This window comes from Euprymna scolopes, chromosome 2, assembly GCF_053919585.1.
Source record: "Euprymna scolopes isolate OS-2025 chromosome 2, ASM5391958v1, whole genome shotgun sequence".
Taxonomy (NCBI): Eukaryota; Metazoa; Mollusca; class Cephalopoda; order Sepiida; family Sepiolidae; genus Euprymna; species Euprymna scolopes.
Genome location: NC_136483.1, coordinates 166,004,737 through 166,032,347, shown reverse-complemented (window position 1 = coordinate 166,032,347; position 27,611 = coordinate 166,004,737). Strand labels below are relative to the sequence as shown.

Genomic DNA, 27,611 nt, shown 5'->3' with positions numbered 1-27,611 from the left:
GAATGCTAAACATATTGCTTATAACAAGTATTCTTCCAGTGCCAAATTTTCAAAACCATAAAAAATGTTATTTTGAACTTTAATACAGAATGGTGAATTAAGTAAAAATTAATTTTATGATCACCTGTCTCTGAGGGTTGATTGTTGATATAGCAGTTCCATACCAATATGGTACCAACACTGTCACCAGAATAAAGCTTTTCACCAAGCTCATCAAAGCAAAGAGTGTTGATATTGCCTTTATGAGATTCAATTTCTTGCAATAACTGAAATGGAATGGGTCAAAATTAATCAAACACTATTTACTATTGTTTGAAAAAATAGAAAAGCAGAATTATTTATATATTCATCAACGTTTTGCTTTCTCATTCTAAAACTACATTGGAATGATTGCTTTGAAGAAATAGAATACAAGTGCAATATTTGAAAATGTTTGGAGTGTTTGTAGCGCGAAAAGGATGTTTTTGCTCTTTTTTCAAACAAATGATAGCTATTAGAATTCAAAACATGTAATGCGTTTATGGCATGGAACAAGTAGCCAAGCATTTGCCATGAAAATAATGATAGAGCATGGTAAACTCACAATGTTCCTTCTGTGAGAAAGAGGTTGTAAGGAGAAGAAAAGTATATCCAATACTAAGTTTCAAAGCCAATTTTTAACTCTGTTATGGCAGGAAAGGATGCTCTGAGCAGCTCCTTCCCAGATGTGGCAACAGTGCTGCATTTTTGGACATATTTGCCTGGAGGACTTTATGAGAGTGAGATATCTTCTGGAGTGATAGAATGATCCAACTATTTTTCCAGTGACCTTGGTAACAGATTTTATACTGCAGTATCAAGAGTTTTATACTCTCTAAATAGTCCAACTCTCTCTCTCTTTTTGTCAGAATTGTCATTACTGACCAGTCATGGTATCTTCACAAATCATCGCCATTGCTTCTGGTTCTGCACCATTTTGAACAACTCAGCCATACTAATGTATACAATGTCTAGTATCCAACAGTCAGCCATAATATGCAATATTTCGTCTGATGTAATCTCTAACCTCTGCTCATATCATAAAATAACTTCCCTTCTCTGGAACCTTCCAAAGATGACATCGTTACAAGAAAGAAAAAAAAGAAAGAAAACAATCTTAACCTTCCCATGTTTATCCTGAACGTTAATTTCCCAAACACGAATGATAGAATCAAAGCCTCCTGTCACAACAAGACTGTCGGATTTCACATGAAACTGGCAGCAATAAACGTAACCCGGATGTGGCAGGAGTTTAGCGGCTTGCTCTTCTGATCGTTGTTCATTCCAAATTCTGAAAATAATATCCATAATACATATAAATTCAAATGTACACAATTTGCCAAGTAATATCATTCGGAAAGTTTCAGCTATTTTTATTCTTCCAAATATAGATGGAATAGTAGAGTAGAATAAACTCTCAAGCCTTTCTAGAGCAAGTAATATATTAAAACATTTAAGAAAAAAATAAAACCTCATTAATTTTCTCTAATTTAATATTGCACGTAGCCAGTGTAGAGAAGTGCAGCAAACTGGACACCCAAATAAAAAGTCTTTTAAAATGGGGATATGCAAGTGACTTGATCCAGCATTTCAAGGAAAATTTCTGAATTTTTGAGATGAGGATTGATTATTTGTATTATTTAGGTTCTTTGGACTACTGTTCTCATTCTGATTGTCATTTTCACGTTTCGGTCGATGTACCCGTCAACCTTTTCCAGATGTATCTTGTCAAACTAGGGAATGTTTCTGCACTTAATAAATATCACCTGAAAATTTTAGAAACTATATTAAGTCCTTGAGATTTTCTCTTTGCAAACAAAGTGAAAATCTCAAGGACTTAATATAGATAGTTTCTAAAATTTCCAGGTGATATTTATTAAGTGCAGAAACATCCCCTAGTTTGACAAGATACATCTGGAAAAGGTTGACGAGTCCTTGAAATTTTCTCTTTGCAAACAAAGAGAAAATCTTTTAGGACTTGATTTAGTTTCTATGTAATTTTTCGCCCGTTTATTTTTTGCATTTTTTTTCTGCTCCGCCATATTCATGACTTTTTTTTTTAAGCGTATTTTCCTCAATTTAGCTCTGTTCCTATTTACAATGCCTCCCCACGGGACAGAGTTAGACACCAGGGTCGTTTTTTAACGTGGAGAAAAGAAACAAAAATAAAAATTGTCTCAGTCGTGAAGGATTTCTCCTCCACTGACAGAGAACAAGAAATTGAAGTGCAGCATCTGAAGAACAGATAATACACTTTGATCTTGTCCCGAAGGCCAAGTAAAACGTTTAGCTCTGTTGAACGAGGAACAAAACCTGGTTAGCTAATCTTTATTTTCATTTTTTAAATCCTCATGTTGATTAGTCTGTATTTAGTCATTATTAAATTCTGTACCCCCCGAAAAATTTTCAAATATATATATGTGTGTGTGTGTGTGTGTGTGTGTGTGTAATTATGCTAGTTTATGTTGGTTAAGGCACGTGATACTAAGGTTTCATGAATTGAGAGTATGGGTGTAAATAAACAATCCTATTGTGATGAAAAAGGATAGCTTATATAATGAAAAAAATAAATAAATAAAATGAATGTGAAATGTATCACAGTTTCTCCTATCTAGTTGGTTACATTCTTTTTTATAAACACTGAGGATAGTCTCATCGAAATAAAATGCCTCTTACATGTTGAACATTATAGATATATTGGTGTTAGGCAGAAACAATTGTATGCTGCAAATAAAAAAAAAACGATTCTTGATGAATTTGTGACAATTTTGTTTCCTTACATTTGATGTAGTTCATACAAAATATATATAATAATAACAATATATGAGGGGATCAAAGAAGTATAGAAAGATTCTCGACATTAAGGTGGAGCTTAGATATAATATAGTGTGTAGGGGTTATGAGAGCTCTTTATGGCAGGCATTTCGTAGCCTAATTCTTTTCATCAGGAGGGGAGGTGCTAGGTAACAAAATATGAGGGTATACTTTAGAGAAGGAAGAGAGGGTTATCCAAGAGATTATTAGGTAATTATGATACTTTAAATATGCTAGAGACATTGAGTATATTTTGGGGAGTAGGGATTATATGGTATGGGAGTCAATTAATTAATTAATTAGGGTTCGATAGAAGTGAAATATGCTGAGCTATACAATTAAAATAAAGATTAAAAGATAAAAATAAAAAAGGAATAATAAAAATAAAATAAAAAATAAAAAATGTGATGTAATAAAAAAAATAGAAGATAAACGTAAAAAAAATAAGGTAAAGTGAAAAAAAAAAAATTTGCAGACAAGAGGTGAAACGGGTTGATGAATAGTGTTAAAATGGTGCTATATGCCCAGCATAAAGAGCTCTCATAACACCTACATACTGTATTGCATTCCCTTGCTTCAAATTAATCAATAAATCTATATGCATCAATATATATTTTTCTATTACTAACATCTTTTCCTCTTATATATATGTATATAATATTATTATTTTATGTATCTACATAAAATTCTATGTATCTGTTTTCAATATTTACTTCAACAGTGCTCGATATGTAAGTAGAGCTAGGTAATAAGTTTTGAAAATATATATGGCAATTAAGCTACACAGAATTTTCTGCGTTTCAACCTCAAGAGGATTTGTCAGGCTGTTGCATAGAATCGATTCCATGCAATAGCCTGATGAATCCTCACAAGGATGAAATACACAAAATTCTGTGTAGCTTAACTGCCATCTATATTTTTAAAACTTATTATATACGTGTGTGTGTGTGTGTGTGTGTGTGTAGCGTTTGTTGTATCTGTTTTTTGTTTTTCCATTATTTCTTGTCTATTTAATTGATATTGAATGGGCAATATATCTACAAGAATGACTTCCATAATCAGGCAATTAAAATTATGCCTATTAACGATATATATGTGTGTTGGTGGGGAGGGGGGACGTCTTTTAGAAATTGTATCAGAACTTGACATTTGTCCTCGACAAAATGTCAAAAGAAAAGTGGAAAAATAAGTCATCAAATATTTAATTTTTTTTTTTTTTGATTTAGAAAAAGCAAAAGCTAAAAACATGAATTTAAAGTTACACAAGTGAAGTCATTGTACTAACTGACCTAACTGTTCCATCAGCTGAAGCAGAAGATAGTCTGATGTCATTGGGTGACCAGCAAAGGTCATAGATTATTCCAAAATGTCCAGTCAGAGTACGGAGCAATTGGCCGGATGGAATCTAAAACAGAAGAAATGGAAGCTAAAAAAAAATGGCAATATAAGTCTAATATGAAGCAGGAATATTCATCAGAAAAATCTATTTGAAATATAGTCATATGCTGTATTACGTGTATTTTTTGAGGACACCATATTTTATAGCATGCAATATATATATATATATATATATATATATATATATATATATATATATGTGTGTGTGTGTGTATAATCACCACAGATTGTTTCATTGTATCACAGTTCTTCAGTGTGACTAAACCAGTACCTATGCTAAGCCCTTGATCGGACTACTAACCATTAAGTTAATAGTCACTAATTCTACCCAACAAACCATAGGTTGGAGCTGCCAACAATGATATCTAACAATGCTTTATACAAACATTGATCAGCATTCCCACAAAGCTCTATTTGTGTTTTTTTTACAAAGCACTTTGCATTACACTAAAGTAGTAACAGATGATATCATTACCAAGAGTGTGCAACACCAGAACGGGGCGGGGGGGGGGTGCTTTTATATAGTCATCTATATATCTAAAAGCGAAAATGTATGTATGTATGTATGTATGTGTGTGTGTATGTTTGTGTGTCTGCTAAAAACTTTCAACAGACATGACGAAAATTCACAAACTCGGTATCATATCGAAGCCCCATCCTTCGCTCGAAAAATATCAAAAAATTGGCCAAAAACGTTCATTTTTTCACCCTGAAATCGACAATTTTCGACGGGGGGGGGGGTCAACAAAAACGGTCTTCTTATGACGACAGCCGGTTCTATGCATGCGCCAAATGATGTCATGACCTGATTTACTTTAAATAGTTGAAAAACTGAAAAAATTTCATGTACGTCGCATTAGGTCGGTTGATTAGCGCGTTGGTTCATTATCCAAACGTTTTGGGTTCGAATCGTGGTGTGAAATGTCTTCTTTTTTTTTCAATTTTTTAAATTTAAATATTGAACCAGTGTTATTTAAGCCATTTTTCACGTGTTCGTTTTTCTGTTTTCATCGTTCGTTTGCCTTACGTTAGTTCTTTTTTTTGTTTTTTTTCCCGCTTAAGTGTTAACGTTGTTTTCTTTTTTTTACTTCGCTTATAAAAAACAAACCTGGTCATTGACGTCGTCGTCATCGACGACTTCCGGGCGCGCACCTGTCATTTTGCTTCTTATGTAAATAAATTCAAACATCTTTCACTAACTCATTCTGGCTGGCCGATTTTATTTTCAAACTTCGGCTCAGGGCTTCGGGTTCGATCCTACCCCCCTACCCCCTCGGGTTCTTTTTTTTTTAACACCACACACACCTACAAACACCCGGGCAACGCCGAGTACCCCCGCTAGTCTATAATATAGATCTCACATGTCTGTGTAAATGTATATATGTTTGTATGTCTGCCTAAAACTTTCAACAGATGTGACGGATTTTCATGAAATCAGTATCGTTTTGAAGCTCGACCCTTCAGATGACAAATATCGAAAAATTGACTAGAAACATTAATTCCTTCACTCTCAACTGGACACTTTTCTACAAGGAGAGGTCGCTTTTTTCGCCAATATTTTCGAAAGTTATCCCTCTTTTCGATTGACTAGCCTTAATTTAAACCTTCACCACTTGCGGTTTGGCGATGGACGCAACGGCAAAGAGGTCACGCTTTTTTTTTAACGCTCATTTCCTCCTTCGTGGTATAGGTTTGAGCTTGCCTGCCTATCTACTACCACTTTTCTGCTCAACACACACCTCCAAACAACCGGGCAATGCCGGGCACCCAGGCTAGTCTATATATATATATATATATATATATATATTACAAAATATTGTTGGGTGGAAATATTTATATCAGACAATCCCAGCCAAATAAAATAGCTTAATATACTAAATAGAGCAAAGTAAAAAGTGTAGGATTTATAATAAGAATACACCACATTAAAATGTTGTGTATTCTTATTTAAATAATAAATTTTTGTTTTAAAAATTCTATATTTTACTGCAAAAATTTAACTATAAATCCTACAATATAGACATATATATAAGGACAATTGGAAATTAGCCTCCTATTATTTAGTGCTTGCAATTTATTATTCAATTCTTACAAGAAATGACTATGACAAGATAGAGTATAGCATGAGGTTTAATCTAGAATTCAATAGGGGTCAGCATCTGCTACTAGCTTCTCAAACTGTCAGGAAATTGCTTTGGGAAATCATAAAGCTCACTCAACCAACCACTATTTTGCTATTTAGTCCTCACATTTCAGGGGCAATGTTTATAATAAAGGGGAAAGAATTACTGTCTTCTGGATTGAGTATTGTTTTTGATATGTTTTTTTTTTACATAGGAATCACCACTTATCAAGGCCCAGGGGGTCACTCAAGGTTAAGGGTTAATGAATGTACAGTACTCAATGGGAAAATATCGTAGTAATTATTATTTGTGGAAATTTGATAAATTGGATTACTTAAGGGGACAGACAGTTCATCAAGAACTTGTTTACATTGGACTTGAAGATGACGATATTGTAGTCAGTTGGAAAGCAGACAAATGGAATAGAGTTCTACAGGAATGCAGTTCTAAGAAAGAAGCTTTTTTGTGGAATCTATGTTTAGGTTTAGGCACAGATAAAGAGTGGGGGAAATTATTGATAGTGTTTCCAGCTAGACGAGTGTTTTTCATGAAAGGTTGGCGAGGGGGTACCATAGATTTGAGCTCAGATGAGTACTTGCCATGAAAATAACGATAAAGCAGAGACAGTCTCGCAACGTCTCTTCTGTGAGAAAAAGGTTGCAAGGAAGAGAAAAGGCCATCCTCCACTAGGCTACAAAGTCTATTTTAAACTCTGTCAAAGCAGGATATTGTCTTTCTAGCAGCTCCTGCCCTGATGTGGCAACACTACTCCATCCTTGGATGTACCTGGCTCATATAGGTAGAGAATTGCATCAGCAGTAAGATATCTACTGTAGCAGTAGAATATTTTTCCAGGGACCTTGGCAACGGATTTGATGTACAGGTTCCATTTCAGATTAGATATAAAGGTCAGACTCAGAAGCTTGTCAAAACATGGAGCCTCCCCAAGACGAGAGCCATTCATTTCAATTGATGCCAGACAGGGATCAAAGCATTGATGATGTAAAGATAGAAGCTTGGTTTTAGATACATTAAAATAACCAGCCACCTCTTTCCCTATTGTATCACATGCTCAAGATTAGAGAGAACTTAGTCATTTACAGCCTTTGATGTGTTACCATAGTGTTATCAGCGTAAATGTCTATGAATGATCTTAGGATGTGATTTGGGAGATCATTGATTATTTGTGAAACCAGTTCCCAAGCAGCCTGTGAAGCTGGTGGCGAATGCTGGCATCCATATTGAATTTTACATAAGTCCTCACGCTATATTATTATATTAATTTCTTGTAAGAATTATATTTTGATAATAAATTACATGCACTTAATAACAGAGAGTTATTTTCCAATCAACCTAGTATATAAATTTAATACATTTAATTATAAAGTGTGGATGTGATAAAGTCTTACTTCAGTAATTCAGTGTATTAGATGGTTCTGGAACTGTCAAGAAAGATCAAAAAGTTTCTAGAATGTGATCATATTTTGATCTTAAATCTCTTACTGATATTGATGTTTTTTTATATCTTTTAGATCTGTCCATCATTTCATTTTTAAATACTTTTTTTGTTTACTATTTAGAGGTATATAAGCATTCATTTAGTTATTTAAAAAAAAATGATTAAAAATTAAATTTGTTTTTTTTTTGTTTATGAAGTACTAGTCTGGGTGCCCGGCATCGCCTGGGTGTTTGGAGGTGTGTGTTGAGCATAAAAAAAAAAAGAAGTGGTATTAGGCAGGCTCGAACCTCATACTGCGAAGGAGGAAAAAAATGTGGAAAAAAAAAGTGACGTCTTTGCCATTGCATCCATCACCAAACCGGAAGTGGCAAAGGTTTAAATTAAGGCTAGTCAATTGAAAAGACACGATTATTTTTTTAAATATCGATGAAAAAAAGCAACCCCTTTTTGTAGAAAATGTCCAGTTGAGGATGAAGGAATTAATGTTTTTAGCCAATTTTTCGAAATTTGTATCCGAAGGTGAAGCTTCAAAACAATACCAATCTCGTGAAAATCCGTCGCCTCTATTGAAAGTTTTAGGCAGACATACAAACATACATTTAAATAGACAGGTGAGATTTATATAATAGATGTCTGCTTCTCAAATGGCGCAAGTTATCTTAAAATTCCAAATTCCCCAACCAACTCTCAGCCTAAAATATGGTTATTGTTATTAAGGCTTAATTTATCTTTCAATTCAGAAAGATTTTTTTTTTTTTGGCACAAAGATCTCTAATAACAAAAAAAAGAAAAGAAAAAAAGAAAAGAAAAAAAGAAACAGAATACAAAAATCTAGATGGTTCAAGAAAGTTCTGGAACTGTCAAGAAAGATCAGGAAGGTTCTAGAATGTTCTATTGCTGGTCATCACTCACTATAAAAAGAGGCTTTCATGCAAACCAGGCAGTTATTATGTGAATGTGAAAAGTTTAACTTAAACTCTGGGTTAATTAAGCTGAAAAAAAATCTATGGAAGAACCTGCTCATACAAAATGGCAATTACTTTTTAAATTCTTCTCTGACCAAAAATAATTTTAAATATTTCTCATCAGTGTACAATGATCTAATTCTCTTTCACTCTCATACAACTTCCCTGGCAGCAGGTTTACTGAATCAGCCGTCGACCTAAGTAAAAAAAATATATATATTACTTTTTATTTTTCGATTGTGTTAAATGTTTTTGTGTTATAAAGCAAATGTTATATTAAAAATTTCTCCGCTTGTTTTTTACACATAACTATCAATAAAAAATAGTATGAAATTTTTTTTTTTTTTTACTAACCTCATATATAAAGATGGGAAAGTCTTTAAGATTGCTACAGCCACATGCTAAACTCCTGGAACAAATAATAAGATATTATCAAATTAAGGAATAAATAATAAAAAAAATAATTCAAAATAAAAGTACACAATTGTGTAACAGAGCCGCTGTTAGCAGCAGCAGCAGCCGCATGAGACACTTATGCAAATGACCATGCCGGTGCATGATGTAACATCATAATGGAAGAAGAGAGAAAAAAGGCACCATGTAGTAAGGACAAAAAAAAAAGCATGTGTCTGCTTTAGATGAACGTGTGGTCCATGATGGCAAGAGTCTTTTAAGCCTGTGTCGAGACGGCCAGGTATTGTTAACTACATAGGCAGGGGAAATGAACTGTACTTACTAATGTACTCAATATCTAATTATAGGGCCCCAATCACTTATACAATGACGTAACAAAAACAAAAAATGATCATCACAAAAGACCAGGGTTATAGGAGGAAGACAGCAAACAGCAAGGGAGTTCCACAAGTTTGCAATTCATGGAAAGAAAGGAAGTTATATTTACGATGCAGCATCAACACAGTGAATAAATGGAGACCATTTCTTCATCTATGAATTTGCCATCCGTACAAAACCGGCTGCTAGGAAATGACAAACAACAGACAAAACATAAATTTGCAAACAAACTGACCTGCCATCATTCGAGAATTTAACTGTGTAACAGCCACCACGTCCTGCTTTCAAGGTTAAAATGGCAGAGTTGGGGACACGGCAAGTCTGACCAGGCAGCTTTGACCAAGTAGACAGAGGTCGTTTTTCTCTGAAACGAAAGATATAAATATACATAGCAACAAACAATCAAACAAAAAAAAAGAATTAGCAAAACATTCATAGAAATAACATTGCTTTTAGTTCGGCTCAAAGTGTAGTATTCGATCAATTTGGAGATATCTTAAGTAGGACAGCTCCTAGTGTAAATGTGGTATTGTGGTTACTGAGATGATTCTAGTTAAGAGTAGGATAGACAATGTTATCATTACAGACCAAGGATGAGCAGCAAACATGCCCAGTCAAATTAAGTTCCTGATATTAAACTTCACCTATAATTTAATCTCTGGTGATAATTTCAGATTGCATGTATTCGATAGTTTGATTTTAGTTAACTTATAGCAAATCATAAATTATGCATAGTATAATATAAGATACTAGTGGGACCTGTGGAAATTCCACAGGAGACTCATTCATATGTAATATATTGATGTTGGCATTGCGTAGATGTTCAGTGTAAATGGCGACACTCTGATATTATTGTTAAAACTACAAAAGTATTTATCTAAACTAACACCATTGCCCGGCAAAGCCGGGTCGTAAAGTACACTTAAATATGATATTTTAATTCTTGCAGATTTCATATATATCATTATAGAGTTAATGTTCTATCGATTTTTATATATTATAAAGTTGCGATTTCAAAGATAAAAAAAATATATCCATATGACTTGGGTGCATTAGCTTGAAGCGAAACCGAAATAAAAATTTATGAAAAATATATATTGTCAAAATTTTATTTTTTTATCAACGTCACCAACCACAGTGCAAACGGAAGTGGTGGGGGGTGTCAGTGTTTGGCCAACCTGTAATAATCACCTAACCCCTACCCTTCTCATCTTGGCCTCTGTTGTCCAGCAGTCGTTTGAATTGAAACCCTTTTCAGCTGGCTAATGTGGATGCGTCTCTCTCTCTCTCTCTTTCTCTCTCTCTCTCTCTCCCTTTTTATGTAATTTTCATTTAAGTCCTCGTGGACATTTTTCTCTCCCCACTCTCTCTCTCTCTGTTAATGCCTTTCCTTTTTTTTCTTGGTAGCCATCAGCATTGCTTAATGCTGATTGGTTGGGCTGTGAAGTGAATTCCAGAAATCTTTCTTCCGCCATTTTCAAATCAATTCCAAAGAAGACTTTGGATAGTGAAGTCCTGTTTTTTGGAATTCTGTCGGGCCCAGCAAGCGACGTAAAATTCTCAACCGTCCTTAAGGGTAGAAGGCCTTTATTGAGAGGTTGAAATTGGTGTTTCCAAAAACACCATTTCTTGAAGACGTTAACCCCTTTCAGAGAAAGGAAACCGACGTAAGAATTGTGACAGAGCTTGTCACTAATTATTACAAGCTGTGGACAGGAGACTCGTAAACAGTGATTTATTTCTTTGTCCCTCTTTCTAACGGAAGAAGAAATAGCAAGACCACACTTTTCAGAGAAAAGGGAATTATTTCAAAAGAAAGGAGAGAGATACCAACCCTTTCAGAGAGAGGGAAAAAAAGAATAAGAAATCCCCTTTTTCAGAGAGCTTTACTTTTAAACCTTTTGAAGGTTTTGTTTGTTTAAAAAAAGAGACAGAAGAAGAGAGAAAAAGAAAAAAAGCCTTAAAGGAACCTAGCAATGTGCATGTTTTTCTTTTCAGAAAAAAAGAGAGAAAGGAACTTTTTTTGTTGAAAGACTTGAAAAAAAGAATATTTTCTATTTTGTATGTGTCTTTTATTTCAGCTTTTCTGTCAAGTAAGATTGTTCTTTGAATTTGTATTATTTTTTATTTCATGTTACTTACAGGTTTTTAAAAACTGAGCTTAGGAAAATATAAGCAACCGTAACTATTTTCTTTAAATAAATTCCGACCATTTTAAACTCATTTCGGGTCTGTGATTTCATTTGCTCATTCTACTTTACTTTCCCCTTTTTTTCCTTTAATTTGTTACCTTAAAAAACAGATTTTGGTGACGACCCCAAAATTTCGTTTATATATAGATATATAACTTGAATTCCTTCAGCCAAAACCGAAACCAAAACTTATGAAGAATCCTTGGTAAAATTATTTATGACAAGAAGTGGAAGTCCATAACAATTAAACGACCCGGATGTAAGTGTGTCACAGAAAATAACACACACGCTATCGTATTAATATATATATATACTAACACCAGATGGGGTGTTAAATATGCTCACATAATGTTTATAATTTTTTGTTAAACTTATTTACTCTGTTCACATTATGGCATATCAACTCTTTCTATTTCACATACAGTCATTTAATCAAGTGCATATTTTCTAGTAACCCAGTTAACAGACAGTTCATTTAATCTCAGGCCCGTGACCGTCTTTCTTATCCACAGATAATTGTAACAGAGCGTGTATAAGCATGCGTGAGAAAATCAGCGGCAGGTGTAGGATAGCTGGCTTGCGAAAATATTAGCAACAGCTGTTAAAGCACAATGCAAATTAGCAAGTGTGCATGAGCTTGCATCACAAGAAAAAGAGAGAAAATACACAACCTGGTCAGGAGAGAAGCAAGTTGAGTGTAGGGCAAGATGGCATGTGAAAGTTGAGGGCAAGAGAAGTACTGGCCGGCACCAGCATGAGCTGGCAGGGATAGAGACTTTTAAAAAGCATATGTGTGTGCGAAAAGACTTTGAAAATATAATGAAATGAATAAATGTATTTCATTTGTATCTAAGAAAAAATGCAGAGTGGGATTTTTATTTGTTTGTTCCATTGCGACAGTACCACACAGCGTGTGGGTCCAAGAACTTTTAAATGTAAGGACACAGTTAAAAAGTAACATTCACATTTCATAATGTCATAGCAACCCTTTTTGACCCCTACAAACATTTAGCACAGTTTGTTTGTTTGTTTTGTTGGGTTTTACGGCATGCCAACCCTTTGGGTTATTTTATGCTGAGTGTCTATGGGTTCAGGGAAGCTTTGCCCTCTGCTCTAGCTGTTGTATAGGGTTCTTTTTAAATTTTTTGATAAAGGCCAATTATTATAGAATCAATTTTTTTAAGATATGAAAGTATGATGTGGGGATTGTTTTTATTGAATAAATCCTAAATATTTCTTTCTTTGTAGAAATGATTTCTTGCTGTTACAAAATCAGTATATTTAGTTAGTATGTGTTTGTCAGTTGTGTTTGACAAGGTATACAAATGGATTGGCTTTCTTTTTTTAGGAGATATAAGTGGGTTAAATGTGTATGGCCTATTTTTATTCTTGTTAGTTTGACTTCTTTTCTTTAGTTTCGTATTTTGTTCTTGTTTTTTTTTTTTTTTTTTTTTTGGCATTATTTTGTGAAGTTTGTTGTTAGGATGTTCATTCCAGTAAGTTTGCCATTTCTCTGTTGTGTATGCATTAATATGTTTTTTAAGATCTGTGTATGGAAAATTTAAATTTTGAAATTTGCATCAATTGGGAGATTTAAGTTTTTGCTACTGAATCCATTCATTCATTACCTCTGATACCAGAATGGCTCAGGATCCAGTAGAAAATGATTTCTTTTTTACTTAAACTTATTTATTATTATTATTTTTTTTTTGTGAATTAGTCCACTGGGCAAATTATTCCTCGTAATATATAATATTCAATAACGGATTGATTCTATAATAATACATACTCAATCTGCATGAATTAAAATATCATGTTTAAGAGTATTATATGACCAAGTACCTCCAGGCATCCAGCTAGTATATATATATATATATATATATATATATATATATATATATATATATATATATATATATATATATATATATATATATATATAAGAGAGAGAGAGGGTTTAAATAGTCCTATTTGAGACATCATCCAGTATGCACAGGAACAAACAAGCTAACAAACAAGTAAGATAGATTTCTTTCTCAGTAACCATTAGGTATTTACAATTATACAACAGGTACGTTCGCTAGTTTATATCATTGTAAAAATTTGATTTTTTTTCTCAAGTAAACACAATGAAATTATTATTGAAATACGATTTTTTCTTTATAAACTAAAATTGTTGCAGATTTATTTTATTTTATTTTGAGAAACTTCTATTTTCGAAACTCAAAGTTGTTGTTGTTCTTCTTCTTCCATAGAAAATGTCACTAATTACAACAATTGTTTTTGCATTTTTATTTTAAATTTGAAAATATATTAAAAAAAACCCATAAAATATTGAATTTTGTAAATAAAATTTTTTAAAAAGTAGAGAGTTGGAACATCATTATTGCAAGGATGACTTTGAAAGACAAAAAAATAATGTAAAGAATTGGATAAGAGGGACTGTCATTTAAAATGAAGCAGCCAAGAAGGGGAAGAGGAGGCTGTTATGCAAAACGAAGCAGTTGAGAATGTGGGGGGGGGGAAGAAGGAAGTAAAGGAGGCTAAGTTTTTGAGTTGAGAATTAAAGAGAAAATGATGAAAGTTAGAATAGAAAGAATAGATATTATATCTTCTCTACACATCAAAGTCAATGTTTGTACTCTTTAGAAATTGACATGTTAACAATTAGAACATTGAAATAAACTTTAGGAAGGGTTTAAAAAAAAACAAGTGAAGCATGCATGGTTCCCCATGAGTGCACAGTGAACGAGGCATAAAAAAAAGGACTAAGTTCAGCATTTGTCCTCTGCCCCCACATTTAGCCCCAAAAGTCCCCAGGGGATGTCAAATCTTGGTGAAAATGGAAAAATTAACAAACGGTGCAGTTTTAGGCCTTCACATATGTAAATTTGAGTTCTGCACCATGCAAAAAAAGAAATTACTAAATCCATCATTTGGCCCCCACCACCACCATTTAGCCCCAAAAGTCCTTAAGGCTTTCACATATTTAATTTTAGTTCAGCACCATGCAAAACTGCTAAATAGACATACACAGAAAATTTTGAACAAATATGGTAAAATAGTCCCAAAAATGGAGTGTTTTTATTAGCTCTAAAACAGCCCCTGGGGCACACCTAAGAGTTATCGCGAAGTATAGACAAACAAAATTATATAGAAATCGGTTAAGTTACAACTTTTCAGAAAGTTTTATAAAAATTCAAGGCATCAATTTTTTTTGATAAGCACGAAAGTGTCAATTTTAGCCATTTTAACCAAAAAAGCACCCTTAGGGGGAGCAATCGAAGTTTTCCCGGAAAATCCGTTTGGTCACTTTTTTACTCATATCATGTTTAATGTTTGTGCAAAATTTCAAAAAAATCCAAGGCGCAGTTATTGAGAAAAGTGTGGACAGATGGACTGACAAACGGACAAGGTTGATTTTACAGGTCCACCCTCCTTTTGCCGGGGGACCAAAAATCTAAAGCCACCACTTTAATCTTATTTCGATTTACATTTGAGATCACTAGGGTCAATTATCAGTTAGGTTTGTGAAGTAACTGAAATATATTAGGACATGAAGATGCAAACTTAATCTTTTAAAGGGATTTTCTTCATTTCCTAAGACAAAACTAAAACTAAAACAAAGAATATCTCAATGAATAATTTAATTAAAAAAACATTTAAAATTTTTAATTATTTTATTTGTAATTTTTAAATTTACAAGACATGAATTTGTTTCCATTTATTAACGCTGTTTACTATTTTACACTTTTCTGCAAAAAAAAAGTTTGTTCATTTGTTGTTGTCTTTTTTTTTTTTGTTTTAAAAAAAAAAAAAAACGTCACTGTACTAACAGTTTTTTTTTATTAATTGCAAATGTTATTTTTAATTTTTTTATTTAGACAAAAAGTGTAAATATGACTGTATTTGCAATTATTTCTGACAAGCAATAATCATGGGCAACGCTGTGCAAATACCACAAATATATATAAAAGAGAGAGAATGATATATGCATATATAAATATGGAAAAAAAGACGTGCATAGACTGACATTTGAGTAGATAGGTAGATGCATAGTGAGATTGAGATAAGAAAAAAAATGTATTATTTGGATTAGTTGGACTCCTATTCTCATCATTAGTTGTTCTTCTGCTTGTATTACTGAAATGAGTCAAAGACAACAACAACGAAGCTCTTCTCGCACTGAAAGAAGACCTCACAGCAGGCTATGAACTCCCCCGTAAAGAGTAACACTCAACTGGACCCAACTGAAGGTTGCCAAAACACAGCACAACCTACACATGTGAGACTACGTACAGACCACTTGATATATCTGCCGTGCCGATGTGCAGATCATCTCACATATGTTCACAGACTGTCCCCTAAATGAGGCATGCTCCAACGTGAATCCAAGGGATGCCTCAGACACTACCTGACAATGGGCCTCATGATGGAGTGAAATGCTATAATGATGATCACCATCATCATTAATTATTATTTTTACAATGTTTTGGCCAATGTAACTCTCAACATTCTTCAGGTGCATGTTTTTAAACCTAGACAGAATTTCTTGAAAAAAAATGCATAGTAATAAGTTGTTAACTATTTTTTGTAGAGGAAAACATACTAAATGTTGCAATGCTATGGAACACATTGAATAAGGGAAAAATTATGACCAAATTACATACTGACAGCATACTAAGTATTTAGAAGATGAATTCACCCAGAAATATATAATGAAAGCTCTATAGACTGGCTAAAAAGAGGATCAGTACACTGTTATCAGGAAGATGATTGTAATGGCTGCCCAAGATCAAGTTTTGATGACCAATGCTTTTAAGAATATGAGTGGTCTCAGCAATGTCAACAAATATACGTTCTGCCACACAGAAGTATGAGCAATCCGACATGCAGCTGTAAGGTTCTTGGAGTGCGTAAATATCTCCATTCAAACATCTGTAAAAATTTGATTATCGAATGCAGAACATGTACCAGAAAGAAAAGTTGGAAATAAGTCAACAAAAGACAAAGATCTTATGTATGACACGAAAATAAACTGTAATCTTCGGACGATCTCCATCATTCCAATAATTAAAGGAGTAACCGAACTCAGGAAAAAGAATTTCAAAAACTACTTGGCAAATATACCCAGTGAACCAAGTGCAAGAGAGATTCAAACAATTACACTGAAAGGGACAGTTACAATTTTAAAAAGATCTCATGGTTGGAATCCATGAGATAGCAGGTGAATGTCTGACATCTGGTAGGATGCACCATCCCCAACTAGAACAAAACAATAAGAAAATTGTAAAAATAAAAATGTAAAATGGATTTACAACACAACCTAAAATAACATACAATGTAAAGGCTTGTTCCTCACCATTTGTACTGGTTTCTACAATACATGGTATGTTTCAAATCTAAGATGGAGTTTATTTATATTCGGCCACGTAAAATCCTGCCCAGTATGTTGAACACTACTCTCTCTCTTCTACTAGTCTGGGGTCTCTCTGTCCAAAGGGGAATAATCCACAAGGGTCCTTAGCAACCAACCAGTGTCATTCTCCCTTGTTCCCCAACGCTTCTCAGATTAGGTTTAAGGTTCTGCAAATTTACAACAGAATATACACATAGACACTTGGTATAACAAGTAACAACAATTAGTTCACCACCTGCACTCTGATCCCCACTTGGCCTCAAATGAAATGAACAGCTATTGTCTTGAGGAAGAACCTGTTTTGACACACTTCTGGGACTGACCTTCTCTTCTGACCCGAAATGTAAGACTGCCAAACCACTAAAAAAATAGTTGGATCATTCTAGCACTTCAGAAAGTATCTTACTCCTGATACAGTCCTTTACCTATACAAGAGCCTAATATGTCCGAAGTTAGAGTATTGTTGCTACATCTGAGGAGGAGCTGCTTAAAGCACTATTTTCTGCCTTGATAAAGTACAAAACCATTTTCAAAATCTAGTGGACTGTTTCACTTCCTCTTTCTCACAGAAGAGACAAATCTATCTCTGCTCTATTGTTATTTTCATGGCAGGTGCTTGACTGAGCTCCAATCTATGGCTCTCTCCTGCAAAACATTTGCAACAAATACTTGTCGAGCTACAACAACAGTAAATAATTTCCTTTATTCTCTATCAGTGCCTAAAACAAAAATTCCATAAGCAAATGTCTGCGCGTGCAACAATGGATAACAAAGAATTACACTGCTTAACATCCAGAAAACTACTTATTTGCAGAAAACTTTAAATGTGATATTCGTTTTCAGCACACCTGAAAAATCCTAGAAATTATGTTTTATTTTATTTATTTATTATTTCACTTTTTTTTGGTTATTTTTAATAAAAACAAAAAGATGAACTCCTCATTATCTTGTAATTTCTTTACATCGCCCCCCCCTTCCGTTTCTGCGCACTGCATAAATAAATATGGCCGCCACGTTACATTACTATATGAAACATACAGAAAAGTATGTTTGCAATATCATGAAAACTAGTTGCCGGTTCCAATTTTAAATGTGATATTCGTTTTCAGCACACCCAAAAAACCCTTGAAAATAAGTTTTTAAAGGTAGATTGAATGTTAGTCTATCAGACCACATTTACCAAAAATTAATTAAATTCATGTTATTTTAGGTTTCAAATTTGGGTATTTTTTTAAAACCTAACCCAGCGTAGTATAAACACCTCCAACCTGCCCATGTTAAGAACTGCTTTCGGAATAAACATCCCCAACCTCCTCATGTTAAGAATGGCTTTCAATAAACATCCTTTGCAGGTAAGTCTTCAGTGGGACAACCAGGCCACATTGACCGATAAAACTATGCTGGGTTAGATTGTAAAAATTTACCCGAATTTGATTTTCCCTCCCCACCAAAAAAATTTATATAAAATTTATCGTTATTTTATGTTTCAAATGTAATTCTCTTCCCCCTCCTCTTGCAAAAAAAAAAATTTGAATTTGTCATGTTTTCCAGCCCTCAGTCATCAAACTTGAAAAAATGCCAGGGGTGACATGTCTTGTTGAACTCTAGGTGGACAAGAAGTAGGTGCTTATTTTACATTAAATTTATATAAGAAAGTGAACCCCACTCTAAATTTTGTTTTTTCAAAATTTCTTCTTTCATATTATTTTTAAAGGACGTTTAAGTGTATTAGGCAAAAAAAAAAGTAGATTTTCATTTTTTTTAGGGGTTAAACGACAATGGTGTAAAAAAATTTGCTAAGTTCTTATTGATCTGTTCTTATAAATAATCTAACCTTACACAAGTTCCGCCATTACTAATCATCAAGGTGCTGTCTCAGTCTACCCAACAATAATTCTTATCCTCGAGTGGCCCTTACATCTTAATAAGCAATGACATACTCTTAGAAAAAAAAGTGATGATCTTCTGAAGGTTGAAGTTACATGCAGTAATAACATAACCAAATTAAAACTTCTATCTGGTCATGAATGAGATTAAATAAAGGATTCAGTTGATCCTGGATATAACCTTAAACTATATCCAGTGGTGAGGCCCCACCTTGCGGGCTTTGGGGAGTGTGAAGCCATTTTTTAATTGCCATTGCTCCTAGGTCCACTCTGACCCGGAGTGGTAGTACCTGTTAGGGTCCCAACTATGGATTAAATAGAAACCGACTTGAAAACAACAAATATATTCTATTAAAAATTTTTTCTTAAATCTTTGGATTTGGCATTAAATAACCTGAAAAGGGTTGATATGCTGTAAAACAAAAACAGCCAACCAACAAAAGGATTCAGTTTGAAGTTTTGATCCAGGCTCCTCGGTTCAACATAACAATTCTAAATCTTCTATCCACGTTTCCCAAATTTGAAAAGATACGCCTCAAGAGGACAAGAAGTTCTATTCGCTGAAATGCTGTGAATCTATCTGTACCTAAATCTAAACGCAGATTCCATGAACAAAGCCTCTTTCCCAGAATTACCCACTTTTGGATTATGGCTCCGTTGGCCTGCTTCCGAGTTGAATACAACGTGGTAGCCTTCAAGTCCAACGTAAACAAGTTCTTGTTAAGCCGTTCCCATAAATAATCAAATTCTACCCAATTCACACCATTAACGATTACTACACTACCACATTGCATTCATTGACGCTTATCCTCGAGTGGTCTTCAGGCCTTGATAAGTGGTGACTCTCAAGTGTAATATATATATATATATATAACACCCAAGATGAGAATAGTAGTTGAAATAACTCAAATAAGACAAATCATTAATCCTCATCTCAAAAAGTTCCCAAACATAAAACAAAAAAAGAAATCTTATGAAGAAAATCCAGCAAAAATCTAAGAAAATTCTTTAAATATGGACTTACATTGGTGAGATTCCTTGTGTACCACCATTTTTCATTTCTGTTGGGTTGCCAACTCCTTGCTCCTGAATTAATCCATTAATAAAAAAAAAAGAATTAGATGCTGATACAGTATGGAGCATGCTTGAAAATCGCATCTAACACTTTTTAAAGATCATGTCAAGCTGGCCTCATTGTTATCATACTTGGCTCACTATCTTTAGGTTCTGGTTTCAATCTCAGCTTGAGTATTTTTTTTACTCATGAGAAATGAACTTTTTAGAAAAAAAAACATAATACTTGCATGCATATGTCTCAGTTTCTTTCTGTTTTTTTTTTTACTTCAGGTTTTTAAAAGAACTAAACGTTATGTTTAATACAAGGCAGTGCGAGATACATCTGCTAGTTATAAATAAAAATGAGTTTTTGCATTGTATCTGTTTTGTACTGGTTTTTCAGTTTCTAATATAAAATATTCAGAGGCAGGGATAATGCTTCATAAAATGTGGAAATTTCTTTATATATATATATATATATATATATATATATATATATATATATTATATACACACACACATATGTATATATGTGTGTGTATAAAATGGTTATATCGATTGGCTTCCTAGATGTAAATCCAATGAAACTTGTGTGATTATTAAAGAGTGCTCAATGCAGGACAGAGCTGGTATATAGTTTGTTGATTATACACACATTATATATTCTTTCTGTTTGTTTTTACATAAGCATTGGTATGTCACTACACATTGATGAGCATGTTTTGGTCAGCTAGTTACTTGTAACTAGAGACCTCTTCAGGCGATACAGCATATAGAAAGCTAAGTCTGCAATGAAAATATTTCAGATATTCAGCATCATAGGAAATTATTATCAGAAGGTTTTATCACATGCTATTAAAAATAGGAATGAGGAATAAAATTAAAATGTATGTGAAGACAGATAAGGGGTGTGGATTATGATTTGTGTTGAAATATAGAAATAAAGACAGAAAGACGAGGAGGTTAAGAAACAAAAGATAAATATAATAAAAAAGAAAAATATAAACCTATCAAGGAAGATATCTGTATGTGTGTGTGACAGCCGCTAACTATGAAAGTGACATTCTATTGTGTATTGTGTCAATCTGCAAAAATAGTTCAGATTAACAATTTCTGAATATCTATGTGAAAAATAGGCTATAAAATTAATTACAATTATTTGGTTATAAAAATGGATCTGAATTTACTCAAATTTGTCATGGTCAAAAATGAGCCACTTAGTCTGCCATCTGGCATATCTCTGCAATTACTATTACTACAGACATTAATAAAAAGATTATAAGACAAGGAAGAAAAGAAAAAAGGAAAAAAAGAAAAAATACACCATAAATAATAATATTAATGGTAATATTTAAAAACATTCTTTTTTACTTTTTGTGTGTGTGTGTGTGAGAGAGAGAGAGAGAGAGAGAGAGAGAGAGAGAGAGAGAGAGAGAGAGAGAGAGAGAGACTTTCTAAATGTGAGTATGCATGAATTAACATGCCAGCAAGCTAAAAGCCTGACAAAAGGGTGCCAAGGATGCTGGTCCATTGATTTCGGCTCAACTGGTTTATTGAAGAAAAATCTGGCTTTTTAAAGGATTTAAGTGGTTCCCAGAAAGTTCATTTTGAATAAATTCAGAAAATCCTCTGATTGATCTAAGAATCATTTGTTTTTATTAATTCAGACCTATGTAAATTTGATTGTGCATAAATGAGTTCATCCAATTTTGGACACCGAGATTTAAACATGAGAGCAATATAGAGAATAAATGACAAAAAGATATATTCCAAAATTCATGATGTTGACCATCTTATAATTTATTTCTTTAATTCAGTTGACTTATACAATACAGATACTGTCAAGAATTGTATAAGTCAACTGAATTAAAGGAATAAATTATAAGATGGTCAACACCATGAATTTTGGGATATAACTTTTTGTTATTTATTCTCTCTCTCTCTCTCTCTCTCTATATATATATATATATATATATATTTCTCTTACCTGCTGTGAAGCTGTTTCCAATCCTTGATTCATTTCCTGTGGCATAATAATGGACTTCACGGTCACATATAAAGTGGACGGATAATTTATATGATGATAATTTCGCCACCAGTTATAAACCTTTAAACAAACAAAAATATTTTATTGGCAAAGGCGTTTTTTGTATTTTTTCTTCTAGTGGTTGTCCAGAATTCTCCCTGCATTAAAAAGCAAAAATAAAAAAAGCTGTATGATATATATACGCGTGATTAAACAAAAAGATCATATTCCAAAAATTACATAAATTCATCACGTTGTTTTGTTTTTGTAAAAAAAATCATTTTTAAGCAATGAAATTGTAGGCATTACAAGGCTTATCTCAGAAGTTTGAATTATTGTGGAGTTATCTGTCCTTGTTTCTTCCAGATAGCAATGCAAAACAGTCCCTTTTTGTTTACCCATAACATTTGCTTTTCTTAGTTAAAAATAAAACTTAGTTATCAATTTACATAATTTTGGGAATATGACATTTTCATTCCTTTACTAGTACGTACATCATACATATTTTTTTAATATAAGAGGAATTCCTGACAAGAATCTTGTTTTTAAATATTTGAACTCGCCAATTCATTTAGAAAATTCTGTTTGAATTCTTTTACTTAACTGTAATTTGTAATTAACCGAATAAATCACTCGTCCTACTTATGTCGATTCAACCACTCTCTTACGTCTCTGTTATGCTTTAAGAGAGAGCATTGCCATCTAATTTTTATAGTGTCTGAACATATCAAAAACATGTATGTAAATTAGAAGGCAAAATAACATTTTTAAATGTATATTGTCCATAAGAAAAAATATTTAAATAAAATATTTAATAAATAAACATAGTAAAATATATAAAAGTATATCTTGTCAAAAAAAAAAAAAAAAGGGAAAGGGGTCAACGCAAAAAAAAAAGGGGAGGGGTCAATGTAAAAAAAAAAGGGGGAGGGGTCAACGTAAAAAAAAAGGGGAGGGGTCAACGTAAAAAAAAAGGGGAGGGGTCAACGTAAAAAAAATGAAAATAAAGGGGGGTAACTTAGGAAAGCGAAAATTAAAAGTGATAAAAAATTGTGCATAAAATCTGACATGGTTTCATAGCTCATAGGTAAAACGCTTGACTGTTGATAGTGTATTGGAATTATTACGGAGTCACTAGTGTGGTGCCCTGTGATTGGATGAAAAACAACCAATCACGGGCTGCCATTCTAGTTTCCTCCCCAACCCCTATTTGCGCGGCCCCTTCGAACTTTCGGCCTCTTTGCGGTTGGGACCTGATTGCGAGTACATCCATTTCGCCAGCTCTCCGCCACCAGAAATACGGGACGCACGTGGAGTCCATAGCCGTAATAGCAGCACAGACCAAGGCCGCACCTTTTCTCTTTCATACCAACTAAGGACACAGGAAAGATTTAATTGATAAACGGACACATCACATCTGTGAGATAAGTTTCCCGCAAACCCAATTGTTTGCAACACCTTTCTTTTCCTTTTTGTAAATACAGTTTTTTCATAACATTTAACTCTGTATTTGTTTTTCCTTTCTTCTTGACGTCGTCACATTACTTTGTTACCTCAAACGTTTGGGAATCCCAATAAGTGTTATTGTGAATTTGATCCTTGCTTACAGCTGATCCATGCTGATTATTGGTTAGACCCAGAAACATGCGTCCATAGATAAAATTTTATGTGCATAAAAATATTTTCAAAACATTTAAATAAAGTATTTAAATATTTAATAAATAAAAATAATAAAATAAATAAAAATGTGACCCGTCAAAAAGAAAAGGGAGGGGTGACATAAAAAAACAAAAATAAATTCACTGCATAGGAAAGCGAAAATTAAAATACAAAAAAAGCAATGATTAAAAAAACTGTTTATATATCACTAAAAAAAAAAAAAAAAAAAAAAACAGATCCATCAGAATAATACAAACTTTTAATTGTGACAGAAGAATGTCTTAATTATTTTTTCAATTCTCTTTCCTCGTTGGTTTTGCTAGGAATGAGACATTCTACTTAATACCAGGCATTTATTCACTATTTTAGAAACACAAACTGTCTCTGTTCTATTTTCATGGCAAGTGCTCAATTAAACTTTAATCTACCGCCCCCTTTGCCAAACTTTCACAAAAAAACACTGTATACAATTTCCCCACTCTTTATCTGTGCTTAAATCTAAATGCAGATTCCATGAACAAGCTTCTTTCCCAGAACTGTCCGCCTGTGGAACACTGTTCTGCTGGCCTGCTTCCCGGTTTAATACAACATAGTAGCCTTCAAATCCAATGTAAACAAATTCTTGTTGAGCCGTCCCCATAAATAATCAAATTCTACCCAATTTACACCATTGATGATTACTTCACTACCACCTTACATTCATTAGCCCTTATCCTCGAGTGGCCTTCGGGACTTGATAAGTAGTGACTCCCAAGTAAAACAAACAAAAAAAGAGAGAGATCTTTTTAGGATTCTAACTGCCCGTTTTCATTCAACTGCTTTCATCTCGCTTGCACTTGGTTAATGGTGTATATTTATCAGACATTTTTTTTTTTTTAGTTCTTTTTCATGAGTTACACCTTTGCTTACTGTAGGGTTAAACATTTTCTAAGTACACGCATGAATTGCATAGTTACAGTGAATGGTGTATAGCTTATTTCTAACAATTCTTTCTGGTATATGTTCCCAAAGCTTGTTCCTACAACATATATTAATTTTTTTTACAGATGATCTTGTAAAAATGACACACTACTAAAGTCCTAGGCCTGACATGTAGATGGCATCATTAATAAAAAAAATTTTTTTTTAATCCAAATCCATATAATTTCTATAAAGTACTAACCTTCAAATAGAATGTACCAAAATTTGAGCAAAATAACTATTTAAATGGCATCATGCATGCAAAACAGTGTCACACACACACACACACATATATATATATATAAAAATATATATATACGTTTTATTTTTTATTACCATATCTTTCTGTTAAGTTACATTATTGTTTCAGCTAACCGGCCATTTTTTTAAGTCTGAGGAAGCTACAGACGGCCAAAAAAACGGCCGGGTAGCTGAAACAATAATGTAACTTAACAGAAAGATATGGTAATAAAAAATAAAACGCATATTTGCTCTACAACAGTATTGAGCACTTTCTTCAGTTTTTATTAATTACCATTTCCACTAAATATATATATATATATATATATATATATATATATATATATATATATATATAATGAGCACAAAATAAAATTAATTTAAAATAATTTTTTTAATCATAAACATGCATAAAAATTAAGAAAATATTAATACTGACACTGACAGTAAGTTTAAAGAAGAACAGTAGATTTGAAGCAAAAAAAAAACAATTAAAATTTAACTCTATTTAAAATCTGCCAAATAGTTCTTGCTTGCAACACCTTTCATATGCATGTTTGATATAGATTGAACACATACCTCACAAGATATCATATGGAACTTGCATCAATCCATCTTTACAGAAGCAAGATTATTATATATTGAGAGTATGAAAACAACAAAAAAAAACATTTACATACACACATATACATTATTATTATATTAACGCTGAATTAATTAACGTTTGTTTTGTTAATCACACAAAATACATGTTAAAATATTCCTTGGTATTGGGACTGTGCTATGTTTGAAAAAAAATCCATTGTAATTATTCTAATTAGCCCGAATTAGAAATTTACTTACCAAGTCAACCATTTCTTATAAAATTTCTATCTATTACTCTCACCCTCACTATGTTGTTTTATACAATCTCAATCGCTGTCCCTTCATTCAATCACTTTTTTCTCTCCATTTATAAACAGTCAAACGTAATAAAACTAACTATAAAACAGAAGATTGGAACAGTCCATTATAAACAACAGGGAATATCACCACAAGTTTTAATATTGTTTAACCCAGAACTGGTGTAAGTAGAGAGTAAGAGGCTGGGGATATACAGGGTCGAACGATGAAAATGTTGCCTTAAAGAAAAGAACACTACAGCTTTATTTTTAAATTTTTATTGAAAAAAATCAATTCAAGTAACTTGATTATGTAGTAGAGCTGAAATTTATTCAATGTGGCCATCTTCAGCCTCAATCACCGCCTCGATATAGGTCAGAACTGAGAGTATGCCTTTTCCACAAGCGCTGGCAGTAGCTTGCTGAATACTTGGCAGATGGCGGTGATCAGGTTGGCTTTGGTGTTGTGAGAGGTCATGTTAGTGATGTTCTCAACATACAACCAAACAAAGTAGTCCGGCGGGAGAGGGGGGGGGCATTGAGAGAAGGATACATAATAATAGACCTCCTTCTGAAGCCAAGCCTGAGTCTTTTTGTACTTGTCATCAAGTCCTGCTGCCACACCCAGGAGATCAGCACACACTTCAACACATTCAGATACACGTTGGTGTGGACTTTCAAGAAGACTTCAAAGATGTGAAGTGGCATGATGTTGCCCTTACTTGAAACTACACCAAAGACCATAGCTGATCCTGGGCACGTCCCTATTATTCATGACAATCCAGCAATGCATTTTGAGGGTGCTGGCAATGCTGCTGTTGTCATAACTTGGATCAGTAGAGTACACGAATTTTACAACGGTGCATCTCCCATCTCTCTCATTGAACATTGTGTCACTTTCAGACATGATAGAAGGCTCCTATCACTCTTGGGATTTGTACACAACTGGCCAACTAGTAGATGATCTGCAACAAAAAAAGAAAACAAGTTTTTATGAAATGGAATCATGTCGTCTTTTCTAGGGCGACAATTTTATCATTCCACCCTGTAGCTATCATGAATTAAAAAAGACTAATTTTGGATCTTGTGTTTTATTTCTTTTAAATTAAACTAATCTGAGTTTTTTAATATAGACTGAGAGAAAAAAGATGACATGCCGGTGAACAATGACAGTTTTGGAATCAATACAATAAAATGTTCTTAGCAACCCAAAGATTAGACTGTAGATAATCAAATCCAAAGATTTGCTTTGTTTGAATGGAAACCATGCTATTAAGTGAAAAAGGTTCTTACTTCAGGTATAAGAGGCGTGGACTGCATGAATACGCTTGTGTTTATCGGCTCGAATAACTGTAATCGAACTTTGGAGCCAGTATTTACTTTATTATTGGCACCAACAACCTGAATAAGAAAAAAGAACAATAGCATAATGTAACAATTTTCTGTGGAGTTGCATAAAGAAATCAAGTATGAGGATTAATCTATTTGCTGATACAATTTTGTCACCTATACAAATGGCCGACCTGAATATAAATGCAATCAGTTTGTGTTCACCTGCATCAGAGTATTAAGCTGCTCAAGTCCTTGTTGCATGCTTTTTGAGAAAACTGATTTGTTATAGAATATGAACGTGCACTTGGATTGTCAATGTTGCATAAAGGAATTCTTCCTTCAAACAAAAACTACAAGTTCAGTTTATAAGAAAAAAACTACAAGTTCAGTT

The 27,611-nt window shown here is 33.3% G+C and overlaps 1 protein-coding gene across 1 annotated transcript in view; it reads right to left on the bottom strand.

The window, feature by feature from the left end:
• LOC145298627 (jouberin-like) overlaps window positions 1–27,611 on the bottom strand; it is a 146,611-nt gene that overhangs the window by 70,159 nt on the left and 48,841 nt on the right. Inside the window, exons 12-19 of the mRNA XM_080144333.1 lie at window positions 27,182–27,289; window positions 22,110–22,229; window positions 20,091–20,152; window positions 9,805–9,933; window positions 9,132–9,186; window positions 4,122–4,237; window positions 1,141–1,309; window positions 125–266 (exon numbers count right to left, since the gene is read on the bottom strand). Coding sequence (XP_080000459.1) covers window positions 125–266; window positions 1,141–1,309; window positions 4,122–4,237; window positions 9,132–9,186; window positions 9,805–9,933; window positions 20,091–20,152; window positions 22,110–22,229; window positions 27,182–27,289 — 901 coding nt within the window. The remainder of the gene's footprint in view (window positions 1–124; window positions 267–1,140; window positions 1,310–4,121; window positions 4,238–9,131; window positions 9,187–9,804; window positions 9,934–20,090; window positions 20,153–22,109; window positions 22,230–27,181; window positions 27,290–27,611) is intronic.